Source organism: Azolla caroliniana, unplaced genomic scaffold (genome assembly GCF_043228905.1).
Source record: "Azolla caroliniana isolate FFs.n. ecotype wild unplaced genomic scaffold, voAzoCaro1.0.p SCAF_4, whole genome shotgun sequence".
Lineage (NCBI taxonomy): Eukaryota > Viridiplantae > Streptophyta > Polypodiopsida > Salviniales > Salviniaceae > Azolla > Azolla caroliniana.
The window spans coordinates 6,553,794-6,580,901 of NW_028230439.1; the positions used below are offsets into that span (position 1 = coordinate 6,553,794).

General features: G+C 37.5%; 3 protein-coding genes across 5 annotated transcripts; 1 reads left to right on the forward strand and 2 right to left on the reverse strand.

The window, feature by feature from the left end:
* Positions 1 to 2,241: 2,241 nt before the first annotated feature.
* Positions 2,242 to 8,443, forward strand: LOC147864978 (carbon catabolite repressor protein 4 homolog 5-like). Its single transcript, XM_087317660.1, has 16 exons — positions 2,242 to 2,364; positions 2,483 to 3,005; positions 3,738 to 3,901; positions 3,981 to 4,046; positions 4,214 to 4,266; positions 4,697 to 4,778; positions 4,854 to 4,988; positions 5,107 to 5,199; positions 5,713 to 5,745; positions 5,834 to 5,910; positions 6,018 to 6,123; positions 6,210 to 6,267; positions 6,376 to 6,758; positions 6,857 to 6,942; positions 7,831 to 7,915; positions 7,994 to 8,443. Exons 1-16 carry the CDS (start codon positions 2,302 to 2,304, stop codon positions 8,051 to 8,053), a joined length of 2,067 nt encoding a protein of 688 aa, XP_087173786.1. The 5' UTR covers positions 2,242 to 2,301; the 3' UTR covers positions 8,054 to 8,443.
* Positions 8,444 to 12,506: 4,063 nt separating this feature from the next.
* On the reverse strand, positions 12,507 to 13,352 carry MRPL11 (mitochondrial ribosomal protein L11). Its single transcript, XM_087317661.1, has one exon. The coding sequence runs from the start codon at positions 13,296 to 13,298 to the stop codon at positions 12,849 to 12,851; it is 450 nt and encodes a 149-aa protein (XP_087173787.1). The 5' UTR covers positions 13,299 to 13,352; the 3' UTR covers positions 12,507 to 12,848.
* A 2,616-nt stretch (positions 13,353 to 15,968) lies between these two features.
* Positions 15,969 to 26,215, reverse strand: LOC147864980 (uncharacterized). Of its 3 annotated transcripts, none has more exons than XM_087317664.1 (10): positions 26,068 to 26,215; positions 25,647 to 25,961; positions 23,118 to 23,225; positions 22,298 to 22,397; positions 21,260 to 21,328; positions 21,102 to 21,179; positions 20,104 to 20,154; positions 17,468 to 17,518; positions 16,680 to 16,883; positions 15,969 to 16,571 (listed from the first exon to the last, which is right to left on the reverse strand). In XM_087317664.1, the coding sequence occupies exons 1-10, from the start codon at positions 26,148 to 26,150 to the stop codon at positions 16,563 to 16,565; spliced, it is 1,068 nt and encodes a 355-aa protein (XP_087173790.1). In that variant the 5' UTR covers positions 26,151 to 26,215; the 3' UTR covers positions 15,969 to 16,562. The 3 variants fall into 3 exon arrangements, with proteins under 3 accessions (XP_087173790.1, XP_087173788.1, XP_087173789.1); XM_087317662.1 differs by having other exon boundaries at positions 15,969 to 16,581; XM_087317663.1 differs by lacking the exon at positions 21,260 to 21,328 and having other exon boundaries at positions 15,969 to 16,581.
* Between the last annotated feature and the right edge of the window lie 893 nt (positions 26,216 to 27,108).

Below are 27,108 nucleotides of genomic sequence, written 5' to 3' on the forward strand. Positions count from 1 at the left end.
GTATGCTTTGTAAGTTTTGCTGTGATATAACATAATTTTTTTAATGAAAGTCAAAAGTAAGGTTTAAGATAAAATCCTCGCCTATTCTCGTCGTTTTACTATCATGAAAAATACGTGAACTGGTGTATATCTCTTGTGTGATGTAGAATCCAAGATGTTGTGCATCAAAGAATTTGATCAATATGTAGTGTGCATGTTGATTCATGTAGACTTCGAACTCAAAAAAAAGTTGGCTCTAGGTGAAGGGTTAGATGGTCCAACCCAAATTGTGTGGAAAATGACAACTTGTGGCAAACATTGGGTCATAAAGTTGATGATGTTCGAAGCATTTAACAAGTTGTAGTCAAATCTAAATAATTCTCTCGTGCTCTATAGGGCACTTTGAGGACCATTTTCTTCCACAATTATTTGGCAATCATTTGAGGACCACTTTGAATTTGATATTACACGTTTTCCCAATTGGTTGGAGGTTGTGCTTGGCTCCACACCAAGCGATGAGCCTTTTCACACCCACCCACAAACCTTTATACCCACCATTCATAGCTCATCCCTGTAGCACGACAATCATATACCAAGAGGAATTACAAACAAGTGACCATTGGTTCACAGAGAAGCACTAGAAAACACGCCTCGAACTATTAAATAAAACAACACCTTTTTCTTTGTCATAAAACAACTGAAAAGGGCCTATAAACGTGTCAATCATTTAGAGGTTCAAATTGCTTTACTTTCGAATACGTAACCTAAAGGATGGGATCACCATCACCACTTTCCATGTCAATCAATGAGGATTAGTAGAGTTGGGAGTCCAAGAGTAATTCCATCCCAATTTGAGAATAGAAGAGAGATATTTGTAAGTGAAATGACAATGTGGTCCACTTGCAACCATGTGATGTGTCGTAACACAAATGATAGGTTTAAGCAAACATAAAGTTGACCAATTAGCAATGGCAAGATACCATGTACTATATATACATACATTATATGAAGTGCCTAAATGCAAAAGACCTACCAAACAAAATCTAGCGACCATGGCTTGTTGACATTTTTAGGATTGGCCAGAGGGCAATATGGTTTTCAACACACACACACACACACACGTTCTTCTAGTTGTTAACCTTTAGCTTCTATTTTTTGTAAAAAACAATATATATGTATTTATAATTTTTATTTTTTTTGATGCTTGTTGATTGCATCCCAAAAAAATGGTAAATTGGCATTATCCATGTTATAATGAGTAAGTTCAAAGTCGAGGAGAAATATGATTTGATGTATATTTAGTTTAGTATTGTTACATGCAAGATTTGATTAGTTTTTTGCTTGAAAGTCTAAATTTGAAAGGAATTGGGCAAGGTCTTAAAAAGCAAGGAACCGAAGCCTGGATACCACCAACATGTTTATCCATGTCATCGTTGGTTGGACAAAATGTCTAATTCTCTTCCACGATGCACGCAAATGCACCTTCAACATGCACATGGCACCCACAACCTTGCTTCGAATGTTTATTGGCTAGAGAAAGGCTTTGTTCATAGCTTGGAGGCTTCATGCAGAGGGTTTTCTACTGGCAACGCTTTTGTGGGCAGTTTTGAAGGTCCGAAAGTGCCAAAAGTTTAGCTTTCTTGAAGAAGAGCGTCGGGGCTTCAAGCAAACTATCAATTCGAGGTGGGAGAGGTTGGTTCAAAGAAGGCTCCGAGAGGTTGTTTTGCTTTGTTTTATGGACGGACAAATGATTGAGATGTTGAGCGGTGGAGGGGAGCACGACCATTAGTCATTGGCCCCACTACCATCTTATTTGTCGGTGTATAGCCAATAATTGCCTTCTTCTTCTCCTTCTTCTTGTTTGTCCGTTGCCTAGGAATTAGCAACAATTCAGTTTTTGCTTTACCGGTTTGGCCGAAAACGGGTTGGTTAAGCTCGAGCCATCCCAAACCGAGCTCAAACTGGTTAAGGAATCACCAACGGTTCGGCTTCCGGTTGACCAATTTGGCCCAAAACGGTTTGGTTAAGCTTGAGCCATCCCAAACCGAGATCAAACCGGTTAAGGATGCTCAAACCTGAACCGAACCAAACCATTGCCTACTCCTACCTGTTGGCTATATGTTACCATTGACCAAAGGGTTTTAGGGTTCATGGCAGGGGTTTAGGGTTTGATGTGTTCCTAAGGGTTTAGGGTTTTATGTGTTCCTAAGGGTTTAGGGTTTTATGTGTTCCTAAGGGTTTAGGGTTTTATATGATCCTAGGGTTTCAGGGGCCTCACTGTTTAAAGTCAAGCTGTGGGAACAGAGATCAGAGAAAGAGAGGATGTGGCTTCGATCCACCATCGCCGTCATCGTCATCTCTAAGGATGGCCAAGCTCGCCAAATGGTGCCAACTACTCAGTCTCCATCTCTATCTCTGTGCTGTAGGACCTGCATTTTAGGGTTTTCATTTTAGTTTTCTAAATTTTTTTACTCACATCTGTTTTCACCGTCTGTCCGTGCAGTCGGCTCTATCCAAGAGGATGCGGAGCGATTTCTCATCCTATTCCTCCTCCGCAGCTGATGATGGCGATGATCTGAGGAACCCCAGTTTCTCGGCAACAGAATGTATGCAGGGACTAGCCCAGAAACGCAGCCAACAAATCGATTTTGAACTCCAAGATTACATTCAAGTCTCTGGTTCATCATCCCCATCACCTTCATCTTCTCCTTCAACCGTTTCAAACAAATTGTCATCATCTTCATCATCGTCTTCAACTTCAACTTCTTCTCTGTCATATTCTGCTCAATCTCATGGTAAAGAAGAGACAGAAAACTTCTTCTCGAGGACATGGACGAATATCAAGAAGACTCGGCCATCAGTACTGCACGACCCTTCTCCTAAGATAAGAAACAGAGAGAGAACCAGACAGAGTCTTCAAGATTCTCAAGCAAATCGTTCTATTGATTCTGATTCTGTAGTTTCTCGTGACCTTCCTTCTCATCCCCGCGTTTGGAAACGAGCACTTCAGACAGAAAATTGTCAAGGTTAGCTAACAATTCATTTGCATTGAAAAATTTAGATATTTCTTCATGCCTTCTCTTTGGAAGTTGTGGAGAATAAGTTTGATCCATCAGACAGTTGTCTTTTTTTGTTCTCTCGGGTTTATATTGTCTGAATTGTCATTGGGTACATGTTCATTTCAATGATAATAAATATCTCCATGCAGAGAAAGTGTGCTTCTCAAGGCTAGCTACCATTTTTGCATTCAAGTTTATGCATTCATCTAAGCAGCAATAATTGTTAGAGAACTTTGATTTATTGTATAGATATTTCTAGGAAAAACACCAAGATACCCATAATGACCAGAATATCCCTATGACATTTGAAAAAACAACACTCTGGAGTGTTTAAAAATTGGCCAAAATATTACCGTTTTCAATTAACTCAGGCAAATACTCTAATCATTATGACTTACAATAATATTATTGTGAGTAGTATTGTGGGCTCTAATCATCACTCATAATTGTCTGGCTAGGGGTGTTTTCTGGGCTATGTAAGAAATGTTTAGCAATTGCTTCAGGAAACCTCCAAAGACTATAGGATAGTAAAAAAATACAATTTTAGAGATGCAATGCAATAAATCTAAGGAGAGTAATGTTTTATAGAGTAATAACTTTTGTGTTCATTTGTTTGATGTTAAGATTCATCGGTGGAAATATTCTTGGATCAGCTTCAATGTTCTAAACGCTTAGTTGATGAGCCTTTTTATTATACAGAAAGTTTTGTCATCACATCATTCAATGTTCTAGCTTCAACTTATGCTAATCAACATAGATCACTATATCCATATGTTCCGGATGTTCTTCTTTCCTGGGGTAGCAGGAAGATGAGAATTCTTCAGGAATTGGATTTTGCTTCCCCAGATATAATTTGCCTGCAGGTGCAATGATAATTTTTCTACTGTCGTCTGTCTTTCACTATATCAATTATTGACATCAGGTTTATCATTTGCTGGGTAGGAAGTTGACAGATTTAGAGATTTGGCAGAAGAATTAACATCAAGAGGATATGTTGGATTGTTCAAGGTTTGCATTCCCATTTGACCCAAACAGAGGAAGTCCAAATTGTTTTAGTTTAGTTGTTTTTCCTCTCTCTCTCTCTCTCTCTCTCTCTCTCTCTCTCTTATAAAGATGTAGTCCACACTATGGAGAGTATCAGAAGTTCATAGTCTTGACTTTAGTATTTAATGCAGTTGCGAACTGGAGCCATGCCAGATGGCTGTGCTATATTTTGGAGGAAAGCGAGGTAACATTTCTGAAGAGTAGATCAGGAGGATGAGCGAAATTTGCTATCTGACTGGAGCACTTATTTGCGTTCAGTATTTTGACTTTGTCATTACTTAGCATAACTGTGGTTATAAATATTTGCCACTATTGGAATGCATAGTGATAATAATGCATAATTGGTCTGTTATGATGTTGACAATGATGTTTACTCTTCTCTTCTTTAGCATTGATAGATAAGATCTGTGTAGTTCAATGTTGGGGCTTAGATTTTGCATCTTTACTGTTCTGAAGGACAAGATATCTTTGTCATATAAACTGAAGATATGAAAGTTTTTGACATGTGGAAGCTTAGGATTGTTTGCAATTAGGAAATGCAGTATTTAGGGTCAGGATAATGTGAATAAAGAACTGCAGTATTTTGTAATCGTATACCCTTGATATAATTTCAGGTTTCAGTTGCTACAAGAGAGGAGTTTTGAATTTTCTATGCTGGGCATGAGGAACAATGTTGCACAATTGTGTGTTCTAGAGGTAAGCCAATTATTATTTTCTTGATTATCATCTACTTGGTTTCACCAATTAAATATATATTCATTCATTTTCCAGCTGGTTAAGCCTGGGATTATAAATGCCCAAAGCTCTGTACTCAGGATGGCAGAGAGCATCCATAATCGTCGTCTGATAGTTGGAAACATACATGTACTTTTCAATCCCAAGAGAGGTGAAATAAAACTTGGTCAGGTGAAATTTTTTAAACTCTAATTGCATCCCTGATGCAGTATATGTCTTCATTCTCTGTATGGATACTGCATAATGCGATTCAAGATTTCTTATTCAAACTTTTTTCTTTGTTGAACAGTGTCGTGCCTTTTTGGAGCAAGTTCATAACATGTCCAGTGTCTGGCAAGGGGCTCCTGTTGTTATTGGTGGTGATTTCAACAGCACACCATCAGTAGGTCTTTTAATCCTCTATGATCAAATAATACTGTCTTTGTGAATTGGAACATAGGGCCCTCATATTCCTTTGTGGTGAATATATATGGACATCGACAATTTGTGTAGAGTGTCTCTCTGAAATAAAGTTTGACATTAGCGAAATGAGTACATGTGATTGGAAAGTTCCCTGTAGACTTTCTAACTAGTTTTAAATGTTGGGTTTGACATTAGCTAAATGAGTACATGTGATTGGAAAGTTCCCTATAGACATTCAATTAGTTTTAAATGGCGGAGTTTGATCAAGACGAATTTCCAAGTCAAGTTTTCTCCATATTAACCAGATGAAATACCTCCTGAATGTAACTGCCCCTAACTGACATTGGTAGTACCTCTCTTATATGCCTAAATGTCTGTAGATACATAATAGCATGCTTGTTGTGGTCTGGGTAGCTACTTTTTAAGTGCTCACATTCATCCTCAAATCTAAAGTTAAAGTTTGTGATTGATTTGTTTTCCATTTAATGCACAGAGTGCAGTGTACAAATTTCTTGCAACATCTACGGTACAATTTACCAACATAAAGCTATCCACAGATTTATTTGGCAAGCTAGTGTTACACTCTTTATAATTCTTGCTAGCTAGTGTTACAGCTAGATTTGTCAAATTTGGATCGTAGATATCTATCAGGGCAAGCTGTGGAGACAGCAGTTGATTACAAGCTGTTACGGTAACTTTATATCTCGTTTTTCCATTTGTAGTGAACTAAAATTGTCCCCAGGTGTATCTCTTACTTGTTGGTGTAAGTTTTAAAACTATTTGTGTTTTTAACCTTAGGAAGGCGTCATTGCAACATGAACACTTGAAAGAGTCACATGAAATTTCTTTAAGATCTCATGGAACCACACAAATCGAAGAAAACGAGCTCTCAATACAGAACGAGGTGGGTTCTTTTTACGGATGTAAATGTACTTAAGATTACTGTATTTGAAAAATCTAAAGGTAGCATCTTGATTCTTCTTTTGATAGAGGGCTGGTGAATGGTTTACAAGTGTAGCTTCCACACTGTCTGCCAAATCAGGAAGAGGTATTGTTAGATAAATTTTAGTGACACCCTATTTGTTGACGTAGCTACTATTGTGCTAACCTAAGTGTTCTAGTACATAATATAACTCAGAAGAATTGGACGTCTCAGATGGTAACTTGGAGAACTGTAATCAGAGCGAGGGTAGATCAATGAAATCCTCTGTAAAGCATACAGAGATAAAATTGGAAGAATCACATTACTCTGCATCAAGTGGTTCAGAACATCTTGTAGCAGGAAGATGCAACCTATCAATTACCGAATCAAACATTCAACAAGGAAAATGTAGTCAATGGGCGACGTCTGATTATACAGATACACACTCCACAGATAATAAATATTGTTCTCTTGCATCTGGAGTTTCCGAGGATGATGTAAGGGTTCAAGAAAAACCCAAATGGGAATTGGAAGAGTTGAGGGTGGCCACTGGAAAGATTGATTGCACAGTGATGCATCATAATCTGAACCTTTGCAGTGTGTACTCAGAAGTTCCGGTATATATATATATGTATTTGGGTTTCTTTTCTTAGATTGCTTGTATGTAATTTTATTTGATATTCTTTCCTTTTGTTATGATCAATGAATCATATAGGGGCAACCTAATACACGTGATGCCATTGGGGAACCCCTCCTAACTACTTGCCATAAGGAGTTTACAGGAACTGTGGACTACATTTGGTAAGTAAACTCCGGGTAGTTTTTTTTTTGTGATATCAACTTCAAGCCAAGTTAGATAATTGTTTCTGCTAATGGCCACAAGTCCACATGAATATTTTTTGTGGCATGTTTGTACAAGCTTCAAATGTCTTCTTAAATAGGTATAGAACAGTTTTTGCATGTCTCCTATACATCTCTTGAGAACCTTTGGCTTATGGGCTCTTCTTGGTGTCCCCTTGTTATGAAACTTCTCATGTGCACATGTTCATATGTGAGCTCCTTACATGCAAATAGAAATGTGTATGGGCATGATTGAAGTAGGTTCTAAATTTTTGGCCATTGATAGGCCATTGCAAGCATTTCTCAATGTATGTGATTGTAGATGGATATATGTAACTTGTTAAGTGGTGATGTCTTAATGTTTGAACATGTAATCTTCTTTTGTAGCATGGAAAAAGTATAGTCAAATGATGCCCAGAATGTGAAATGCGCGATTTTTAAGGTATCCTGGTATTAGTGATGACTTACTGATATAATAAATTGATATCATCATAGACGTTGGATGGTAGATCATTCTGATAGCCTTTACAAAGGCATGCCATGAGAGTGTACTCGTGATGCTGTCTTGTTGAAGTAGAGATAAGCAGGGAGTGTTATCTATGTGGTGATGTCTGGGTTGCAGATGCCTGATTCTCTTGTCATGGGTTTTAATGTTCACCCTGAACTATTATGTAGTATATGTGAAGAAAAATGCAGAATAAAGATGGATACTGAGTGAAATGGAGAAAGATTACAATGTTTTTAACAGGATGATATTCAACTCTGGTTATCTACATGATATGAACAAATTTTATCATCAGAATTTCCATAAAATTGTGTTTTTAGATAACACTGTTGGAACATTTTCAGGCGCAGTGATGGACTGAAGACAATGAAGGTGCTAGACACAGTTCCATCAAATATATTTGCAAGAAATAAGGGTCTTCCTCTAAAGGTTAGAACTCTTTCTAATGTAGTTATAGATTTTGCATATATAGGCCTACAAGTAAGGTGATTTCTGTACTTGTATCAGTTGTGGGGAAGTGATCATCTGCCTATTTCATGTGAGCTAGCATTTGCTCAGGAGATTTGATTATCAGTACACTTTCAGAGGGAAAATTATATTTTAGAGGTATCTTAAGATGAAGGCCTGAAACCTTCCGGTGCTAGACGATCATCTATGATATGACAACTGTTGGTTGAAATTGTGTAATCATGGCCTTAGTGATCAACTGCGTTGTAGAAGCAGTTTTTACTTCTGTATTGATGTCCTCAGAATGCCATGTTACTGAAGTAACTGCAACTGCTGTATTGGATGTTTGGGGAATGTGATGGAATATTTTTATTGAAGTACAGGGCATGCAAGAGGGAGGTCTGAAATTGGAGAATATGATTATTTAGGTTATACCTTGTATCCAATTGCAGTTTCTTGTAAAAGAATTATACATTATCAAGGTGGAATGTTGTATTTCATAAATGGATCCATCTGTCTAGAACAATAAATACTAATGGGGTGCTTCTGTATTGTGTTTACTGCCTGCCAAAATGAGCTTTAATTAAGTTGAATATCATAGATAAGTGCGTGAAATTTAAGTTTACCCAACAATATCTGTGGAATTGCAAGATTCATCAAAATTGCGAACTTCAATCATGTCAGAATTGTGATATGGTTTCAATGTACTTCAACACATCAGTAACAGTTATTTTCAATAGAGCTACTATGCATGATCAACCAGGATGTACTACTATGTTTTCTTATGTTTATGTAAGGGTTATAGAAGAGAAACTTAACATTGAGACTAACAATAGGTTTGAGCAAAACAGTCACATGGTAGTGCGGCAGATATATGTGTGTGGGTGAACCATTGGGGTTATGTTCCACAAGATGATGATTGAGAAGGGAAGATGTGATAAACTAAGATAAATTTTTGCAGATTTTAATATACAAACAATTGTATTTGACTTTACTGTTCTTAATAAATCTTAATGCATATCAAGTTTGATAGGTTTTTAAACAATAGGTGTTAAGGCATTACATGACAACCATGATGTTATGGTCGAATCAGTCAAACTTTGCAGTTTGTCCACTAGTATTGTCGACAACATTTGAAGAGTGAAAAATAAACTACAGATAACACAAGGGCAATTAATATATCAAGAGCATGAAAATTGTGACTTTCAAAGTCGATGAAACTCATGTCAACAGCGAATAATCAAAACATAAGTAATTAAAAAACGAAAATCCTGCCTCTTCACTTTCGTCCAACACATTATAAACCACTCATTTAACAATCGGCAACGGTTCAGTTTGGTTTGAGAGGGTCCAAACTGTTTAAATGTTTTAAAACTTGAACTGAACTGAACCACGAAACCGTTAAACCAAACCGGTAAACATTATTCAAAACGTTAAACCATTAAACCATAAAAACCGCAGTTTCATGGTTCGGTTTCGGTTTTCAACATAGGTCAAAATTTTAATTTTCTAAAATTTATAATATTTTATTTTAAATTTAAAGATGTTCCTAAAATGTGAGAATAAGGTCTAAAAATGAAAAGATTGTTTAAAAACAAAATTTTAAAATTTTAGATATTTTGGAAATTTTAGAAAAAAAAAACAAAAAACTGTTTAACCGTTTAAACCGCGGGGTTTGACTGTTGAAACCAAACCGAACTGTTAATAAAAACCTAAACCTGAACCAAGCCATTAAACCACGATTTCGCGGTTTGGTGAACCCTTGCTGATTGTTACACTCATTTACCAATCCTAATTCAAAAGAATAAAAGAGCCAATGTGAATGGTATCAAAGAGGCACAATGCAAGCTGCATTTGATTAATGAAGGCGTCCACCAAAATATATACGCTCTACATAACTAATTATGAAGCTAGAGCTGCTAATTTTATTTTCTTCTAATTAAATGGCAATATCTTCATTTTCTCTATTTTTGGCCCAATTTATATTGATTCTTTGTTGTTGCCATGATCCTTGAAACTAGAATTAGCAAGCAAACCGAGGAAGATAACAAAATGCCAAAGGTACACCTCGTGTCTATCTTCAACCAAACAAGAATTAAGGGTAGCAAGGAGATCTGTTAAATGGAAGGTTTAGAGCATGCTTCTGCATTCGGCTGCAATCTGCATCCGTAGATCAATGTAGACCTGTTAACATTTCTACTCTTGTATGAGCAATTGCATCCCTTCTTCAAGGATTTGTATCAAGTACACAGCTCACATCATAATTTATCTATTCTTCAAAGCTCTGACCTACAGACACCATGTGTAGGGTTTGAAGAAATATATGCAACTCCAATTCTCCTCTTCTAAACAAGTACATCTCTCTCACATTCTAGATGCATGCATCCTCTCTTCACTTTTTCATGTGAATATGATAATGTAGACATTTAACATTGAGGGGTTTCAGAAGCAAGAGAACAAGGAAGATGGGAGGTCTCAATGATAGGGGCATCACATGTACTTAGATGAAAGTAATAATAACATATCTTTGACAAAGGCATTCGAGAGTTCAGAATCAGACAATGCACATCAAGATGGAACATATTCATAAAAAAGAATTCGCTTCTAATCCAACAATAGGTTTTTTTATGAATTTGAATGATTGGTTAAGGCAATTTTGATATCCATGTTTTATTTATTTAGTTTTAAAACAGTATCACACTATTACATTTGAGATATATAGAGAAACCAAACACCTTTTGTGATGAAAGAAGCAATGAAAGGTCATTACCAATAATAGTGTTTATTGAAAACAAAATGGGTTGATAACAAGCTTTCCCTTCTAAAAAACTGCTCTGTATCTTCTACCTTAAACCCTCCTACATTTTTGCCTAAGCCCATGCTTCTTGAAATAATGTTGCTCAATTTCAGCCTTCCAAACAAACCTGTGTAATTTAAATCATCTCTCTAAAGCTATACACATGCCAGTTTTTATGACCCATAAGACCTCGGACACACTTGAAAAATTGATGTGGGTCATTAACCCATTATCACATTTTGTTGGGAAACATTCCTAACACAAATGTAATAGTATCAATTGCTTCACCTAGTCTGGCTACCAGGTTATATGATGATAAAAGATGTTCACTGGGTAAAGACTCTAAGCACAAGTTAGTTTAGGGTTGACATCTGCACACCAGGTTAGGTTAAAACTGGTCGAGCTACATATTGGTTTAGGGTTAGAATTGGAAACAACTATCATATCAGCTTCGACGCTTGTCATCGATTTCAAAAAGGGAGTTTCAAATATGTAACCATTAAGGAACCAACCCATTTATGATAACATGATTTCCCCTGATCCTAAACATCATATGCTTGTTAGATAATCGCACTTCACTTTGCAAGTGAAAGAACGCTATTGTTGGGACAGATTTTCAAAAGAACATTCCAATTTCTTACACAAAATAAGTAATTTGGCTAGATATTAAACACAAAGCCGAGTATAAAAACATTCAATATAGAATTACTGTATCTATGTACCACAAAGAGGCTATAAGAAGCCTTCCACGTTTGAAAATGTGTAACATCAGCACATTTCCATAATATCAGCATAACATGCTAGCCAAATCATCTGAATGCCAGAATGCATCGCTAGAATTTCAAATGATGATTCTGAATTTCACAGGCAAACAATCTTATAAGATATGAGCACAAAACACTGCGGCATTGAAAAAGTAAGGAAGGAGCTGTAAATTCTCATTCATTTTCAGGAACAAAACAATTATTCTAATCCTAAACATGATATCTTTGTTAGTTTCTCTAAGGCTTTACAAGTTGATAAAAGATTTCCATGGCCAGAATTTAATAGCACTAGTAATTGCAACTAGATAGTAATCAGACAATGCAAAGGCACTCATCTGGGAAGTACTCTTGCTGTAATGACATAAATAATTGCAAATAGATAGTAATCAAACAATGCATTGGCACTAAGTTCAGAGTTCACTTGCTGTAATGTGTAGGAGAGCTTGCTCATTTTTCCTGACCTCATGAAAATGCTTGAAAAAGTTCAAGGTTATCCTGTGAATGGAAAGCAACACAGACTTTCACAAGATGATTACCATTCCCAACGCAGATTTTCACAAGATGATTACCATTTGTAACTATTAGCGTACTATATTTTTTCCAAGAAAACAATATTTCTCCTAATCCCACACAAGATGATATGCTTTCCGAGTCTTAAGAGTACAAAGGAATTAAAGAAGAAAAAGGCATTGCTGATAAAGATATATCTGATATGGTGGAGAACTATACAAAGCCTTAATCAAAATTGGGAATATTTGGGTCATTTCCCTAAACATGACGTACTTTCAAATAAAAACAATACTTGTTTTTCACCTATAATCAAAGCGAAAGGAATAAAACAACAGAAACTTTCCGACAGGAGAAGTAAAAGGTCACAAGAGTTAGTATGCGTCAAAAGAAGAAGAAACAAGTGTATGAATTGCCTTAATCTCTTTCATTTTGGCACTAAAAAGCAAAGGATTGATTCAGCAAAGGAAAGAAAGAAAAACATGATATGAAAGTTACTACACAAAAGATGATGAAGAAGCAAAATAACCAGTGTATAAATCCTCCCAAAACCTCATTTAACACAGAAAACAAGTCTTTTTCAGCTAATGTATGAGCAGACGAGGACCAATTCGGCAAGGGGAGGCGATGAAGAGTTTTTACAGTTGTCTGTATGTAAATTCCAGAATTTCCATGGTTTTTCAGCATACAAAGGATGGGTAATTCTTGACAAGTTATTAAACAGAAAGGGGTTTGATTTGAGCAAGGAAAAGGCAAAAAGAAAAGAAAAAAAAGGAAAGATCTGACAGTTACCGATGCAGGAGAAGGGAGAGTGTAGAAAATATTGCTTGAGCAAGCTATCACTCCTTCATTTCTGGAGCACTTTGACGACCTCGATACCCATGGAGCGGGCAGTTCCCATGATGGATTTACAGATGGCTTCGAGGGAGAGGTACTGGGCGAGGGGGTCAGCCTGCTTGATCTTGGCGATCTCGAAGACATGTTTCATGGTGACTTGACCGACAAGCTGGTGGCCAGGCTTGCGACTGGCGAGCTGGAGGCCGGCGGCTTTCTTGAGGAAGTAAGAGACGGTGGGGGACTTGACAGTGAACTCGAAGCTGTTGTCTTTGTAGGCGGTGATGATGACGGACATGGGGACATCAGGTTTGATGTGCTGCGTGCGGGCATTGAAGTCCTTGCAGAAGGCCATTATGTTGAGGCGGTGCTGCCCCAGGGCCGGCCCCACGGGGGCCACGGCTTTGGCTTGCCCCGCCATGACTGTCAGACGGATGAGAGCAGAGACTTGCCTCTCCGCCATGGACACAGACAGAAACACAGAGACAGTCAGAGACAGAAGAAGAAACAGAAGATGAAGAAGAAGGAGAAACAGAGGACTTTTTAGGGCAGTTAAGTATATGTATTGTATTTGTTAGGTATGTATATTCTTCAAAGAAAGGAGGAGGTTTTTCTCCGAGAGAGTTTGAAAAACAGGGGGGTTCATCATAAATTATATAATGGGTGATTTCAAAACCCATCTCCTCCTCCTACATCGTAGATCCATCCATCGATCAACTTATCGATCAATCGATTGATCGTGGGTCTTAAAGCTCTAGGTTTATCATATCGATCGATCGATTGTGGGTAGAGCTCTAGCTCGATCGTATCGATTGATCAATTGTGGGTAGAGTTCTAGGTTGATCATGTCGATGGATCGTGGGTAGCACTCTAGGTTTATCGTATCGATCGATCGATTGTGGATAGAGCTCTAAGTTGATCAAATCGACCGATCGATTATGGGTAGAGCTTTGGGTTGATCGTATCGATTGATTGATTGTGGGTAGAGCTCTACTTTGATTGTATCGGTCGATCGATCGTGGGTGGAGCTCTCGATTGCCTTATGATCGATGCCTCCACTTTCGACACATATTTCTCACAATCAAGAATTATTTTGTAACTCGGGAGTAAAAGTATTATGTACATACTCAGGGTTTTCATTGTGCGAATATTGGATATCCATTTGAGATGGGTCAACAACTCACTTTACCAAAACCAATGGATACTACCAGTGATAGAACCAACCATTTTTTTTCATCAAGTGATTCGTAATTCTTCTTCACATAGATCTACAATTATTTCAAAAACGGCTATTTCAACTTTCCTAGGAGGGTTTCATCCACAAATCCAAAGTTGATAATACCTTTATGTGCCCCACAAATGTGCCTTCACGTGTGGGGTCTTCCGACACATGAAAACTACCACACCACATCCTTGATTTGCATGGGCATGATGACTTTAGTGGCGCGGCTGACATGATACACACTCTTGGTTTGTCGTGTTGAAGTGAGGTTGTGACAAGTTCACTGAGTGCATATGTGGTTGTTGTCATTGACCATAGCATCAAAGTCAAAATTGAGAGAAACTACATTTGATACTTGCCATGGGTTGGGTTCCATCTCATAGCTCACAATCAATCTCCCGTGGACATTAAAAAGATATCTATCTATCTCTCCCTTGGCTCATAGATCCCATTTGGTCTTTTATGGATCTTAAAAAGATATCTATCTATCTCTCCCTTGTCTCATAGATCCTAATCGGTCTTTCGCGAAAAAGATATCTACCTATCCATAAACTCCATTGATTAATTCAATTTAAACACCCAAGTCTTAAGTTTCATTGGCTAAAGCTCCATAGCCCTGAGTGGATGTGAGAAAAACATGGCCTCCTTCCTAGGTTCACTTTGAGATATTTTTGTCTCAAAAAACCGTCATAGACATGTATCAGATTTAGATATCAAGATTATTTCATCAAGGTAAGGTTGAATGTGGATGAGTGTACCTGATATTTTGATTCCCTTGTCATCTTTATATGTGATTTAATCCACTACGTCATCGATGTAGAGTTCGAACAATGTTGGGAAGAGAGATAATTCTTGGTTTACATTGATGCTACTTGTAATGACCTATTATATACCCGTTGGAAACTTGACTCATCCCAACAATCATACAAAGCATATATTCCCCACATCATGCATAGAGTCTCTACAAAAGATGCTCACACGGTTCAATGTCAAAGGTCTTTCAAGATTTTATAGTGCGACCCTAAAATATTTTGGTTTGTGCCTTTTATTTATCCACTAAGCAACATGGTGATCAACATTAGAGAAACGTTGCCTAATTCCTTCTTGTCTTGTGGGGTTTGTGTCTCTCTGATCTCAACATTAGCGTTGAACTCCACTTCAAGCATTGATCCAAAAAGTTTGGCAAATGTGTGGCCAGTCATGTAAGGCCCTAGTTGGAGGGGGCCCTCTTGATGTATGGAGATGCATACTTTTGTGCATTGTCAAAGTGTTGGGAAAGTCCTCTACCAAGGTTTTATTGAACATGTGCATAGATAGAGGCAAGTACGCTTGCCACATATATGATGTGATTGTTGTCATGATGTTTGATGGCACAAGTGCACACTATGGTTAGACCTAGCAAGCATCACATTGTAGTCTCGTGCCATTAAACTATCCTCCATATTGAAGGTGGTAAATGCCTTCTCAATCTTGTATGAGGCTAAGAGGGTGGAGGTAGAAGGGCAAGGCTCTAGGAGTTATAGGGGATTAGTGAAGGACATAATACAATCAAGGCCATGATTCTGTGGTGCACAATCAAACATAATGGTGTTTCACATTATGCATGAAAACTGCAGCACCATTTGCACTTCAAGATCTTCAAAGCAATTTTTTAGGGATATTTGTGTATTGTTTTTTCGTGGTTCAAAATATTTAATCAAAAGACTTATTTGAAGTGAATATATTTAGACTCGATGAAAAGTGGTTGGCTCTTACATGGTATGCTATGCTCATAAATTATATATTCTTTAACATTTATGCATTCTTACTTGGATCTTGCCACAAACTTGTCTTTACTCATTGACTGGGATAATCATTGGCAAACTTCATGATGTGTTGCAAAAGAACTGTGACCAAACACCAACAGAAATGACTGATTTTCTTTGACAGTTTACAAAAAACTTGTGTTACAAGGATGTGGAGACAAATTGTGTGTATCAGTCAAATACATACGCCACTAATACAACATATATACAGATTGCAATTGAGTTTCTCCTTCAACAATTTTCATCATCATCACTGTTTGTATTGATCTCTTGTACCATTCTGATCAGCACGTAGAGCTTTTACATTGAGACCTCTAAAATGCAGAGTATTTAAGATACGCATGTATAGCATTGTTATGCTATTTTTTTGTATGTTTATGAGACCTCTATCATTTCTTATATCTACCTCGATGTATGTGCTGGATTCATCAAGGTCACTATATTCCAGTTGTGGGTGTATGCCATACACACATTTATATTCTCTACCCATTTCCCGCTCCATATGTCATCCAAGTAACAGCATTTCTTTCATTTGTGGAAATCCATACTCTGCAAACACATAAGTTCGCCTTAAGATACCGGGAGAGATAATATTCTCATAGATTCTGGAATAGACCATCCCAAAGTCGTTTATGATGTGCAGCAAATTTGCCTAGTAGTTCTTGAGCTCTGTATAGTTCTTGTTTCCGTAAGTGAGACGTCAAATTTTCTGCGGATATCTGCATTTTTATCAAAGATTCAATGATGACATTTTTATCAACCAACACAACTATCAAGGAAGCAATCAGGGTAGAATATTCTGATTGCATATTCATACCAGGAGGATCCATAGCTTATATGATGAGGCATATGAAATCTGTCTTTCATCATCTTCATCACCATCTGTGCTACAGCTTGCAATACATATGTCCGTAAACTCTATCTCCCTTTCCACATACTTTTGGTCAGAAAGAATGTTATCATCATGATTTAAACATTTATTCCGGATGAAGAATAGGAATCTTCGATGCATCCAAAGCGACTAACATCAACAGAAAAATGTTTGAATAATTTAGAGGAATTTGAAACAAAAACTACTCATGCTTTAACTGAAAGGGTAGATAGAGCATCCTCTTATCATTTCTTAATCTCTCTTTCCACCACCATAATATCTAAATTTCTCTTGATGTACTCACATGCCTGATAACTCAAGAGATTTTTTTATTCTTCAAAGAAGAATCGATCAAGATTCAGCTTCATAGTATGAGCCTCAACAACCAACAATTATTAATATCACCGTACATAGTTGTTTGAGGCATGTATTTTTAGTGGGCAGCGGGATCCAAACCCACATCATTTACCACACATATTAAGCATAAACTACAATTAATCAGAAAAGAACTGATACTTTAAAAAGTCTTTGGGGGATGCACACACACATGAGCCTATAGAAAACTGGAAACATATTGGATGAATCCAGAGTACTGGCTATTGTGAAGTCAACTATGAGATATCCTTCACATGGGTTGTTAAAATGCACAAGAAAACATTGTGTAAACAATGAATGTTTCGAAAAAAGAGATTTCATTTCACATTTCAGAAACAATTCCTAGAGGAATGGCATACCTCTCTTCCAATGTATGACTTGATCAATTTATTGTTCCATTCAATCTCATCCTGCATGACATGAAACTGACTAAATAGAAATGCATAAGAGCATGCAGCATATCATTATGACTATAATGAGCATATTTGAGGAAGACATAACCTTATCTACTAAAACACAGCTCCATTATCTTATTGCATGCCATTAGATAATAAAAAACTCATATCCTAATCTAGTCCCATATTTGTATAGTGAATGGATCGTGTCTGATAAAGAGGACAAACTGCATAAAAAATGATAAAATATTAAGCTCTTTCGAAAGTGGCTTTTCTGAACTATTCCTTGCTCCAGAGAAGTTACTGGACAGCCCTTTCTCAGCTTCTACTCAATTGCATTGCTAAGGTAACATCCTCAATACTATACTCGCCCCATTCCAGAAACATGACATATAGATCCAGTAGAAAGAAAGAAAGAAAGATATATTAACGTCTTTTAAGAGGCCATTTGCTTGCTTGCTTGCTGCAGAGAGCCGGATGAAGGGAGACCTTCACGTCCGGTTCGGAGGGCAGGGTGACCTTGACCCTACTATCATTATGCTTTCGTTATGTTACTTGGATTAACCATATTCATGACCTCTTTCAGTATGTGTGATTTTCTACTTTTCTGGATGGACAGTTGATTGTATCTCTAGTTTTCTGTGAATTAGCATTAAAAGGTTCTTTAATAGGCATAAACAAGCCGTGTTGTCGTGTTGGCAGTATGCTGGTCGGCTTCACAAGCAAGCTGTGGGTCTTTTTCAATCACTAATTCTTATTTTGGCCAAAATCGTTGTCGTTGGTTCACATTTTATGGCATCGCAGAAATTGATTGCTGTGACGGTATAGCAAGAGAAAGTTAGAGAGAAAGGGCTATGGGAATGTGAAGGACTCCCTTCGTTGAAAAAGAAAGTGTCGATTGTCTATTCTTTAGGCACCCACGGGAGACTAATCTCTCCTAGAGAACACGTGTGGGAAGTATTCGTTTCTAATAATCCCAAAGTCTTTAAGGTTTTGACCATTTTCTGTAACCATTAGGATGCTCCGAAAACAAGTGTTGTCTCCTCTTTGAGAACAACAAATCAACTAACCAAAATAAAATAAATATTACTCCCTAAATATAAAAGTAAATAAGATAGAAGGACTCCCTTCGTTGAAAAAGAAAGTGTCGATTGTCTATTCTTTAGGCACCCGCAGGAGACTAATCTCTCCTAGAGAACACGTGTGGGAAGTATTCGTTTCTAATAATCCCAAAGTCTTTAAGGTTTTGACCATTTTGTGTAACCATTAGGATGCTCCGAAAACAAGTGTTGTCTCCTCTTTGAGAACAACAAATCAACAAATCAAAATAAAATAAATATTACTCCCTAAATATAAAAGTAAATAAGATAAAAAGAGACAAGGGAAACTGGTTTTCGACACATGTGAGATTCTTAAGTTAGATGTATTGTAACTTTTGTCTTCGAAAGACCTCTAGCATAGGTCGATCCAGAATGGAAAGGTCTCCGATGCGAGGGAAGCACCTGCGATGGCAGGAGATAATGGCTTTTATCTGTCAATGACAAGGGTGTTGAGGTTGTGGTCCATGGGGCCGGGGCCTACGTGCACGACAAATTGCTATTGCCCGATCAATTGTAACCCTTTTGTTATGTCTTGGTCAGGAGCCCATTTGTGTATCCCTTGATTGACTTGTAGCATTAGTCAAAGTGATGGGACTAAAGAGAGTTGTGATTGTTTTGCGTGGATGAGTTTGTGTGGCTGTATTCTTCAACAACTTTTCCCGATGTCTCTTTGGCTCTCGCAAGAAAAGCCCTAGGCACTATTGGTCCTCGTATTCTATTAGCTTGCGTAGCGGGCCAAAGCCTTGTTTAAAGAGGCAATGGTATCTCCCTCTGATTTCATAAAAGACACTACAGTGACAAACATAGTGTTCTTCAGACTCCACTCCTTGATGACACAATTGGAAAATTCTTTCTTCTAGAGGTATTCGTGTATATCTGCCTCCCTCAATCTCTAACTGATGTGATGAAGTTCGCAGCTGCCCTATCACACTACGCAACGCATAGGATATATATATGTCCATATAAGGTGGCCTGATGATGACTCCATCCTCCAATGTGTGTAAGAAGTGTCTTATAGTGGGCCATCTTCATACCAAGTGATGTTTTGGGGCCAATCCATGTTATCTTGTTTTCCAAGTTAATAATATCAGTTCAGATCAATCTATTCTTTTTCCACTTTGGTCATATTTAGATGGGGACTGTCCAAGCTATATTGGAACGGGTGTAGTGCATCTATACTCATGCCATGTGACTCGAACCATAATTAATATGCGTTTCTAGTTTGTGGAACTTATATTGCTAAATTTACATCAACCGCACATTAAGTATGGGGTGACGTCACAATTCAAGTAAATATAAACTTTATAACCAGATTTAGTTATGCACGTAGTGAATGCAATGAACAACCATCAAGATAAAAAGAAATTTCTGCATGCCATGCAGTGTAGAGAGAAGATGCAAAAGAGAAGTGGTTGCAAAGAGGGAGAAAAGCATTATGATTCACAAAAGGGAAAATGGATGCCACATGTTAATAGGTAAATAAATCATAAACTTCAATACCTGCCAAACACTTCCAGCTTCCTCATCCACAAATAATCGCTGAAATAAACACTGCCATAAATCACAAGCAAATTATCATACACATTTTTCATTGAACCAGCCAGAGATAGTGACAGATCGTTACAAATGGCTGAAATAGTGATGCTCTCATGTAGAAGTAAGTGCACAATAGATTTTTGCAGAGACAGCCTACAAATTTTTATGGAGGTACCACTCAGAACAATCTAGTCACAGCACATCCGTTGCCTCCTGAGTTCTACACAAGGGTTACTACTTGATATGGCACTCTGGCTAGGTCACTTTAAATAAGAGTATGTGCATACTCTCATAGGAAAGCCGGTTTATCTACAGAGGGATGACAACTTGTATGTGCATTATAATATTGGAGGGATCCTACAATAATACAATTTATGGATGACTTGGAATGTTGCCACTTGTAGTTTAAGATGTATAGGGTAGGTTCTCCACACCATGATGTACAAAGTAAGAAAAACAAAGTTCTATAACATAATTGACCATGATGGGATTTGGGATGTGAGCTTTGAAATTTAACATTCAATGCACTAATCCACTGCATTCGAAAATCTTACGTTGGATTCTTGCATCACAGAGAAACCATACTACAATTTGTGTGCATGCATTTGGGATTACAACATGTCCTGTGTACATTAAAATATTGGACATAATCTACAAGACAATGATGCTACATGGCACCATTGTCCACAATTGGTTAGCATTGGGGACATTGTTGCAATCATACAAAGATCTCTAAGAGTTTATAGGGTGACATACACCTGATAAAGCACTCCTCCGGATAACAGGTTCATTTAGTTTCATATATATCTTCCATTTGTATCATGATGTTTCACCTCAACCCAACCTAGCTTATCCCATCCCATTACCAAGCAATTTATGTGAAAAGATCTTAGAAGGTTTATTATACTTAACCCCCCAATCCATAGCTTGATTTTCACAAAAGGGCATATAATGCTGAGTACCTGGCGAAAGTGAAAACAGCTATTATCTGCTACATGCAGCTCTGCCCATCTCTTCCACTTCTGCAGTCCATGCAATACCTGTAAGAATTGAGATGTTAAAAAAGTAACATGAGGTTATATAGGAGATTCTAGAGATGTGGGGCATCATCTCCACAAACCTGTGAAAGAGACATTAATGGTACAAGCCAACAACAGTAGCACCATGCACGATAGTTCATCCGGGATCTCTATGACACAAAACAGAAATAACATGGGAAGAATCTTTAATAAGAAGTGTTGAATACATAAATTATCTTTAAAACGCTAGGATACACACAAACCTGAAGGGATAAATTAAGCTTCATGAAAGCCATCAATATTTATTGCTCATCTTTGTTACTCTAATATTGCTAACTTTGTGGATAGTAGCAAAGAACTTAATTATTTTTCATTCAGAACGCTTACCACAGAGTTACTCTTAGTTCTTGGGGAAACTAAGGGCACATAATTGTAGCACAAATATTTCCTGCATTGATTATTAGCTCTTTCAGCTCTATATACTGCTGCACCTACAGAACCGTTGGTCAAAACAACCAGAGGGGTCCTTTGAAAAGTCTCATGTTGCCCATTCTTATTGTATGTTTTACTACCCAGCTCATTCTGTCAGAGCATTTCAAATAAAACCTTGCCATTTGCACATAGCTTAATGACATGGGACTTTCATGCAGCTTTTGACCCTGTTAGTAGTTCTCCACCATCCTACTGAGTTATCTATGCCATCTTTATTTCCAAAGTAGAAAATACCCAGAAAGAGTACAGGTATTTCACAACAGCATCCTAAGGTAAGTATCAGTGTTGGTTCAGAAAATATTTCTCATTAGCTCATAGTTCATTACTCTTGGCATCTGATTACATGCAAACACTCTAGATCTCCTCTAGTGTCAGCACAAAGTTTTTTTGCCAGAAGAAGTTGCCATAAGATTGTTATGTATGGCATCCCACGAAGAGACGGATGATTTGCACATGGGTAAGTAATTAGATGACTTATGATAGACCATTGAGTAAATTCTATTCATCACTTCTGCAGAATGAATGAAGTCCATTATTGGCAGCACCATAGTTTAGCACATTCACATAACCAGATATAGGATGGCTATATATTAGAGACGCATAAAATCTACTTCTATTTTCATAAATAAATTAAAAGGAATACATACTTCGGCAACCATTTCTACAAGTTTGAATTCGCCTTGGAGTATATCCTCAGGAATTTGCCTTGAAAGGAGTTGTTGTATATGATTATTAATCACCCATCTCCTACAATTATTCCATTATAGTAGTTAAAAATGTATATATAAAAAAGGTGACTAGATCTACACATTTTTTCTTCCATGTTTAAATAACTTTGCAGGCAAATAATAATTATTTATTTGTCAATACTGGCTAATACAGTAGTGTAGGGGAATATCCCACAGGTCTTGACCATTTCGAAATATTGTTTAATCAGAATTAAACCTCAAAGCACAAGTAGAATACATAATCATGTCATCGGGTGAAGTTTCATGGAAGTGCTTGTGTACAGACTATGATAGTTTGACTGTCTCCCAGTAATGACAAATTCAGAAAAGATAACAATCCTTTCGCTGAAATCCACCACTTCCTCTTGAACTCAAAGCCTTGTCATGCAAATGCTTTTATGAAGGTTTTGACATAATTTACACAGCTAGAATGGCAGCTTTAAACTGAGTTTGAATCTTCAATTTTGTTTCATATTTTTTTGTACTAATCATCTTGCGACCGGATGTTCTTAAGGTGTATTCTATTCTGACACTTGAGGATTCTTCTGTTCTTCCCATTATACAAGCTAAAAATAGGACATCAACATTTCCCAGTTGACACAAGAAAGGCAAATGCTTTTTTCATGAAAATAAATGTAATGAAAGCAGTTAATCTCAAACATAAGACAAGTGCATTCAAATGTTCTGAGATAAATGTTCACCAAAAAATTATGTGTAAGATGGTTTTCTGTCACCAAACCTATGTGCCCAAGCATCCTCACATTTCGGGTTGAATGACAAAGCCAAGCTCGAAAGCCCCAATTCTGTAAGAGGTACTTCAGTTAATGCATTGCTGAATATTTTCTTTCTGTTGAAGAAGATAAACCAATTCAAGACACATAGCAGAAAGATTTATAAAACACAAATATTTTAGAGTCATAGGACATCAAACGCTTGTCTTCATAAAACAGATTAAGTCTAGAAATAGAAAGTATACAATGCCATCCATTAAAGGCTTAACCATCAATAATATTGGCTCAATAAAGCATTTACTGGTCTCAATTCAGACAATTAAAAGAGAACTTAATTGAGAGTACTAATTACAAAAGAGTGGGTCTTCTTATATATAAGGGAAGAGAGCCTGTTACATCTAACAATCGGCAACGGGTTGGTTTGGTTTGAGAGTGTCAAAACTGAACCATTTAAAGATTTTGAAACTTGAACCAAACTGAACCACAAAACCGTTAAAATCACGATTTCATGATTCGGTTTCAGTTTTCAGCTTAGCTCAAAATTAAATTTTAAAATTTTAAAATATTTTATTTTTTTAATTTTTAATTTTTCAAAATTTTAAAGATTTTCCTAATATGTGAGAATAAGGCTTGAAAATGAAAAGTTTGTTTAAAAAAATTACAAAATTAAAAAACTGTTAGACCGTTTAAACCGTGGTTTCTAACTGTTGAAACCGAACCGAACTGTTTAAAAAAAACTGAACTTGAACCGAACCATTTAAACCGTTAAGCCGCAGTTTCGCAGTTCGGTTTAGTTTGGTTCAAACCGAACCATTGCCGACTGTTAGTTACAACTAGCTAATAACACATAACTTTGTGGTACAAAATAATGCTCCAAAGAGTCTTACAACTAGGATAGAATGAAGTAAAAGTAAAAGTTGAACCACTCGATCATTAGTTGCAAGTCTAAGAGAAATTAGAAAAAGAAAAGATACATCACTCACTAAGGAAATGCCATTCATCTGTATCCATTCATGAATATGCAGCATACCTAGTGAATTGATGGGAAAATTTTCAATTAAGGCCATCTAGCTAGAGTATGAGATACAGTTTGGAACTTTCATACATGACTTAACAAAACGCAGAAGTCACATGTAAAATGAGAACAAGACAACTCTTCATTCAAGAATTAACCTAGAGACAGATTTTGACATGATGAAAGAATGAACAGCATGTGCTAAGTTTCATTCTAGCAATAAAACATCTGGTCTACCAGATGATTAGAACAAAAAATATGAAACAAAATTGAGATAATTTCAATTCTACGACAGTTACGATTGCTGAGAGGAACGCAAAAGCCACAGCCTTATCTACCCAGTAATTCATATGCAAACATGCGACCAAAGGTAGTAACTAAAACATCAAATTAAACCTGCATTAATGAGCTCAAGTCAGGCTTTCTTTAGTCTTATTTTACATAGAGCTTTAACTGCAGTAACTTTGCATCCACTATGACGAGATTTAGTCTTATATTACATAGAGCTTCAACTGCAGTAACTTTGCATTCACTATGACGAGAAATCGCATATGTTTGATCAACTTTTACCTTCTGAATCCTCCCTTTGCAGCTACCTTCCCCTCCTCTTTTCTTTTTCTTTAGAACCTTGTTACAGTTGTCCTTCGAGTACAAGAAAAAGGAGGATAAAGACTCAAATCAAGCTAAAGAATCCCTCCCAAATCCTGTTTGAATTTCGTAGGCACATTATAGAATGGCAGATACGTGGATCCATCGTTCCACACCTGTGTGGTTATATCTCTTATATGCTCTAAAACCTTCCATTCTCCACCTCACTCTCAATACAGAGAGGAGAATCTGTAGCTCAAGACCTAATCTTCTCGTTTATCAGGAACAAATACTACAAATACCACATCTACCATTATTCTTTTGATTCAAAATTGTACCAAAAATGTTCTTTTTCTTGGTGAGCTCCAAACTGTCAAAAATCATGAACCAATATACTATGTACAAAAGCATCGGCACACATGTTTGTTAATCCCAGAGTCTTGTTGGTTCTTCAGAGATATTAGTTTTGTTCCATTTTCATGGATTGTCCACTTTCCCCTACATGCTTTCCTCTGTACTCATCACTTTTTTTTTAAATTTGCATATTCAAATCAATAGGCATACACAATTTGGCCTCTCTGTTCTAAAGGATTATCATTAGGATGTGAGATGATCCCGATTCAATATGTCCCACAAATGGAGAAGACAATAAGAAGCATTTCAAGATCAATAGTAGAATCTACCAAAACAACATGTTGAGCATGATGACAGAAAGCAGCATTTAAATGCTTAGGCTAGCAAAGCTGTATGAGGCAATAAGACTAGTGAAATCATCATTCAAATACTAATAATTGGAATACCTTAGAGAACTGGATCTCACGTGCATACAATAGCATTTTAGCATGGTTTAGAAATCATCACTCAAATACACATATTAGGAAAGTTGTAAGAAATTACGTTTGTAAGATTTTATAGCTAATTCATGGCCACGAACCTGGTATCCCATGCAGTCTTATAAGATGAGTTGAGCACGATGACGGACCGTGTGTACGAAAGAAGATTTTTCACCAAATCCTGATTGCTGTGAACTCGTTTGGGATCCATCAAGAGTGCTTCATACTCTTTAAAGGTGATGAGAAAAGCTGATTTAGCAGCTCTATAGAGAGAGCCGAGATTTGATGCTGAGATAGCTAGCTTGTGGTGTTCACACCAGAAAGCAGATTGATCCACTACAGTTGGAAGATCCACACTACTGCCTTGCTCGTGCAAAGTCGCTAACTGAGAAGGATGAACAAAATCCACCTCATCTCTGTACATCCATCCATAGGCAATCATTGAAGACACAAGAAAAGCAAAAAATAAAGGAAGCAAAGATGAGATCGAAGGGAAAGCGTTTTGGTATTATTATTTATTACATGAGAGGATCCCAAGATAACAGGGAGTCGAGCTGATGAAGCAGGGCTGCGCCATCGCCGTCGCCATCGCCGTCGCGGCCCATGTGGGGATTTGGAGCTCTGCGTTTCTTAGGCGTTCGTGCAGCAGAGAGAGGAGGGTGGGCGAAGCCTAATACGGAAGAACAAGAAAAAGACTGTATTTTGGTTACACACAAGAAACAGAGGTTATGGTGGAGCTGAAGCAGGAGCCGAGCCGGAGAGCCTGACTGAGCCCACAAGCTAAAGCTAGAGCCGAACCCAAACCCAAACCCAACAAGAAACAGAGGTTATGGTGGAGCCAGAACTGGAGCCAGAGAGCCAAAGCCAATGCTAGAGCTAGAGCCCAGTCGTGAGAGCGAGAGCGAGAGCGAAAATCGTACAGAGCCCGAGCCAGTTCAAAGTACCGATGGATGGGCATCGGCGTTGGCCAATCTCTTTTGGTCCGGGGGTGGGGGTGGGGGTGGGGGTGGGTCATCTTTCTTTGGACAGCCTCCTCCTTATGTCTATCTCTACACGTATGCCATCCATGTATGCTCCCTCCGAGACCTTCCCCTTGATCCGCTTTGGTTCTTTCCCTCAATAGCCTCTGGTCAATGATACTTGTACATCTTTGTCTTTGTTCGATGGCAGGTATTTTGTTGTTGAGGATCTTTCATACTTGGCAAAATTCTTGATCCCCCCCCCCCCATAGATTCTGGTTATTGTTTCATGGCTAGAAATGCGTGATAAGCATGTTCTTGTTACAGATCTTCCCTTTGGCCAAACTTTATAACACTTCCTCTCTAGGCCTTAGTTAGTGTCTTCAAGAAATGCCTACGTTGCATCATGGTCGTGTTATAAGAAATATCTTCCGTTGGACAAACTTTGACTTTCTTTGAGAGTTATTGCGAGGATTTCGGCATTTGTGAGAGGTCATTCCCTCTAGGAAAATGGTGAGCTCCCATTGCAATCACGTAAATTTCAGCTTCAACTTGCATGAGGCGATGCCATCTTTTGGGGTGGGGGGTTCTATGTGCATTGTGT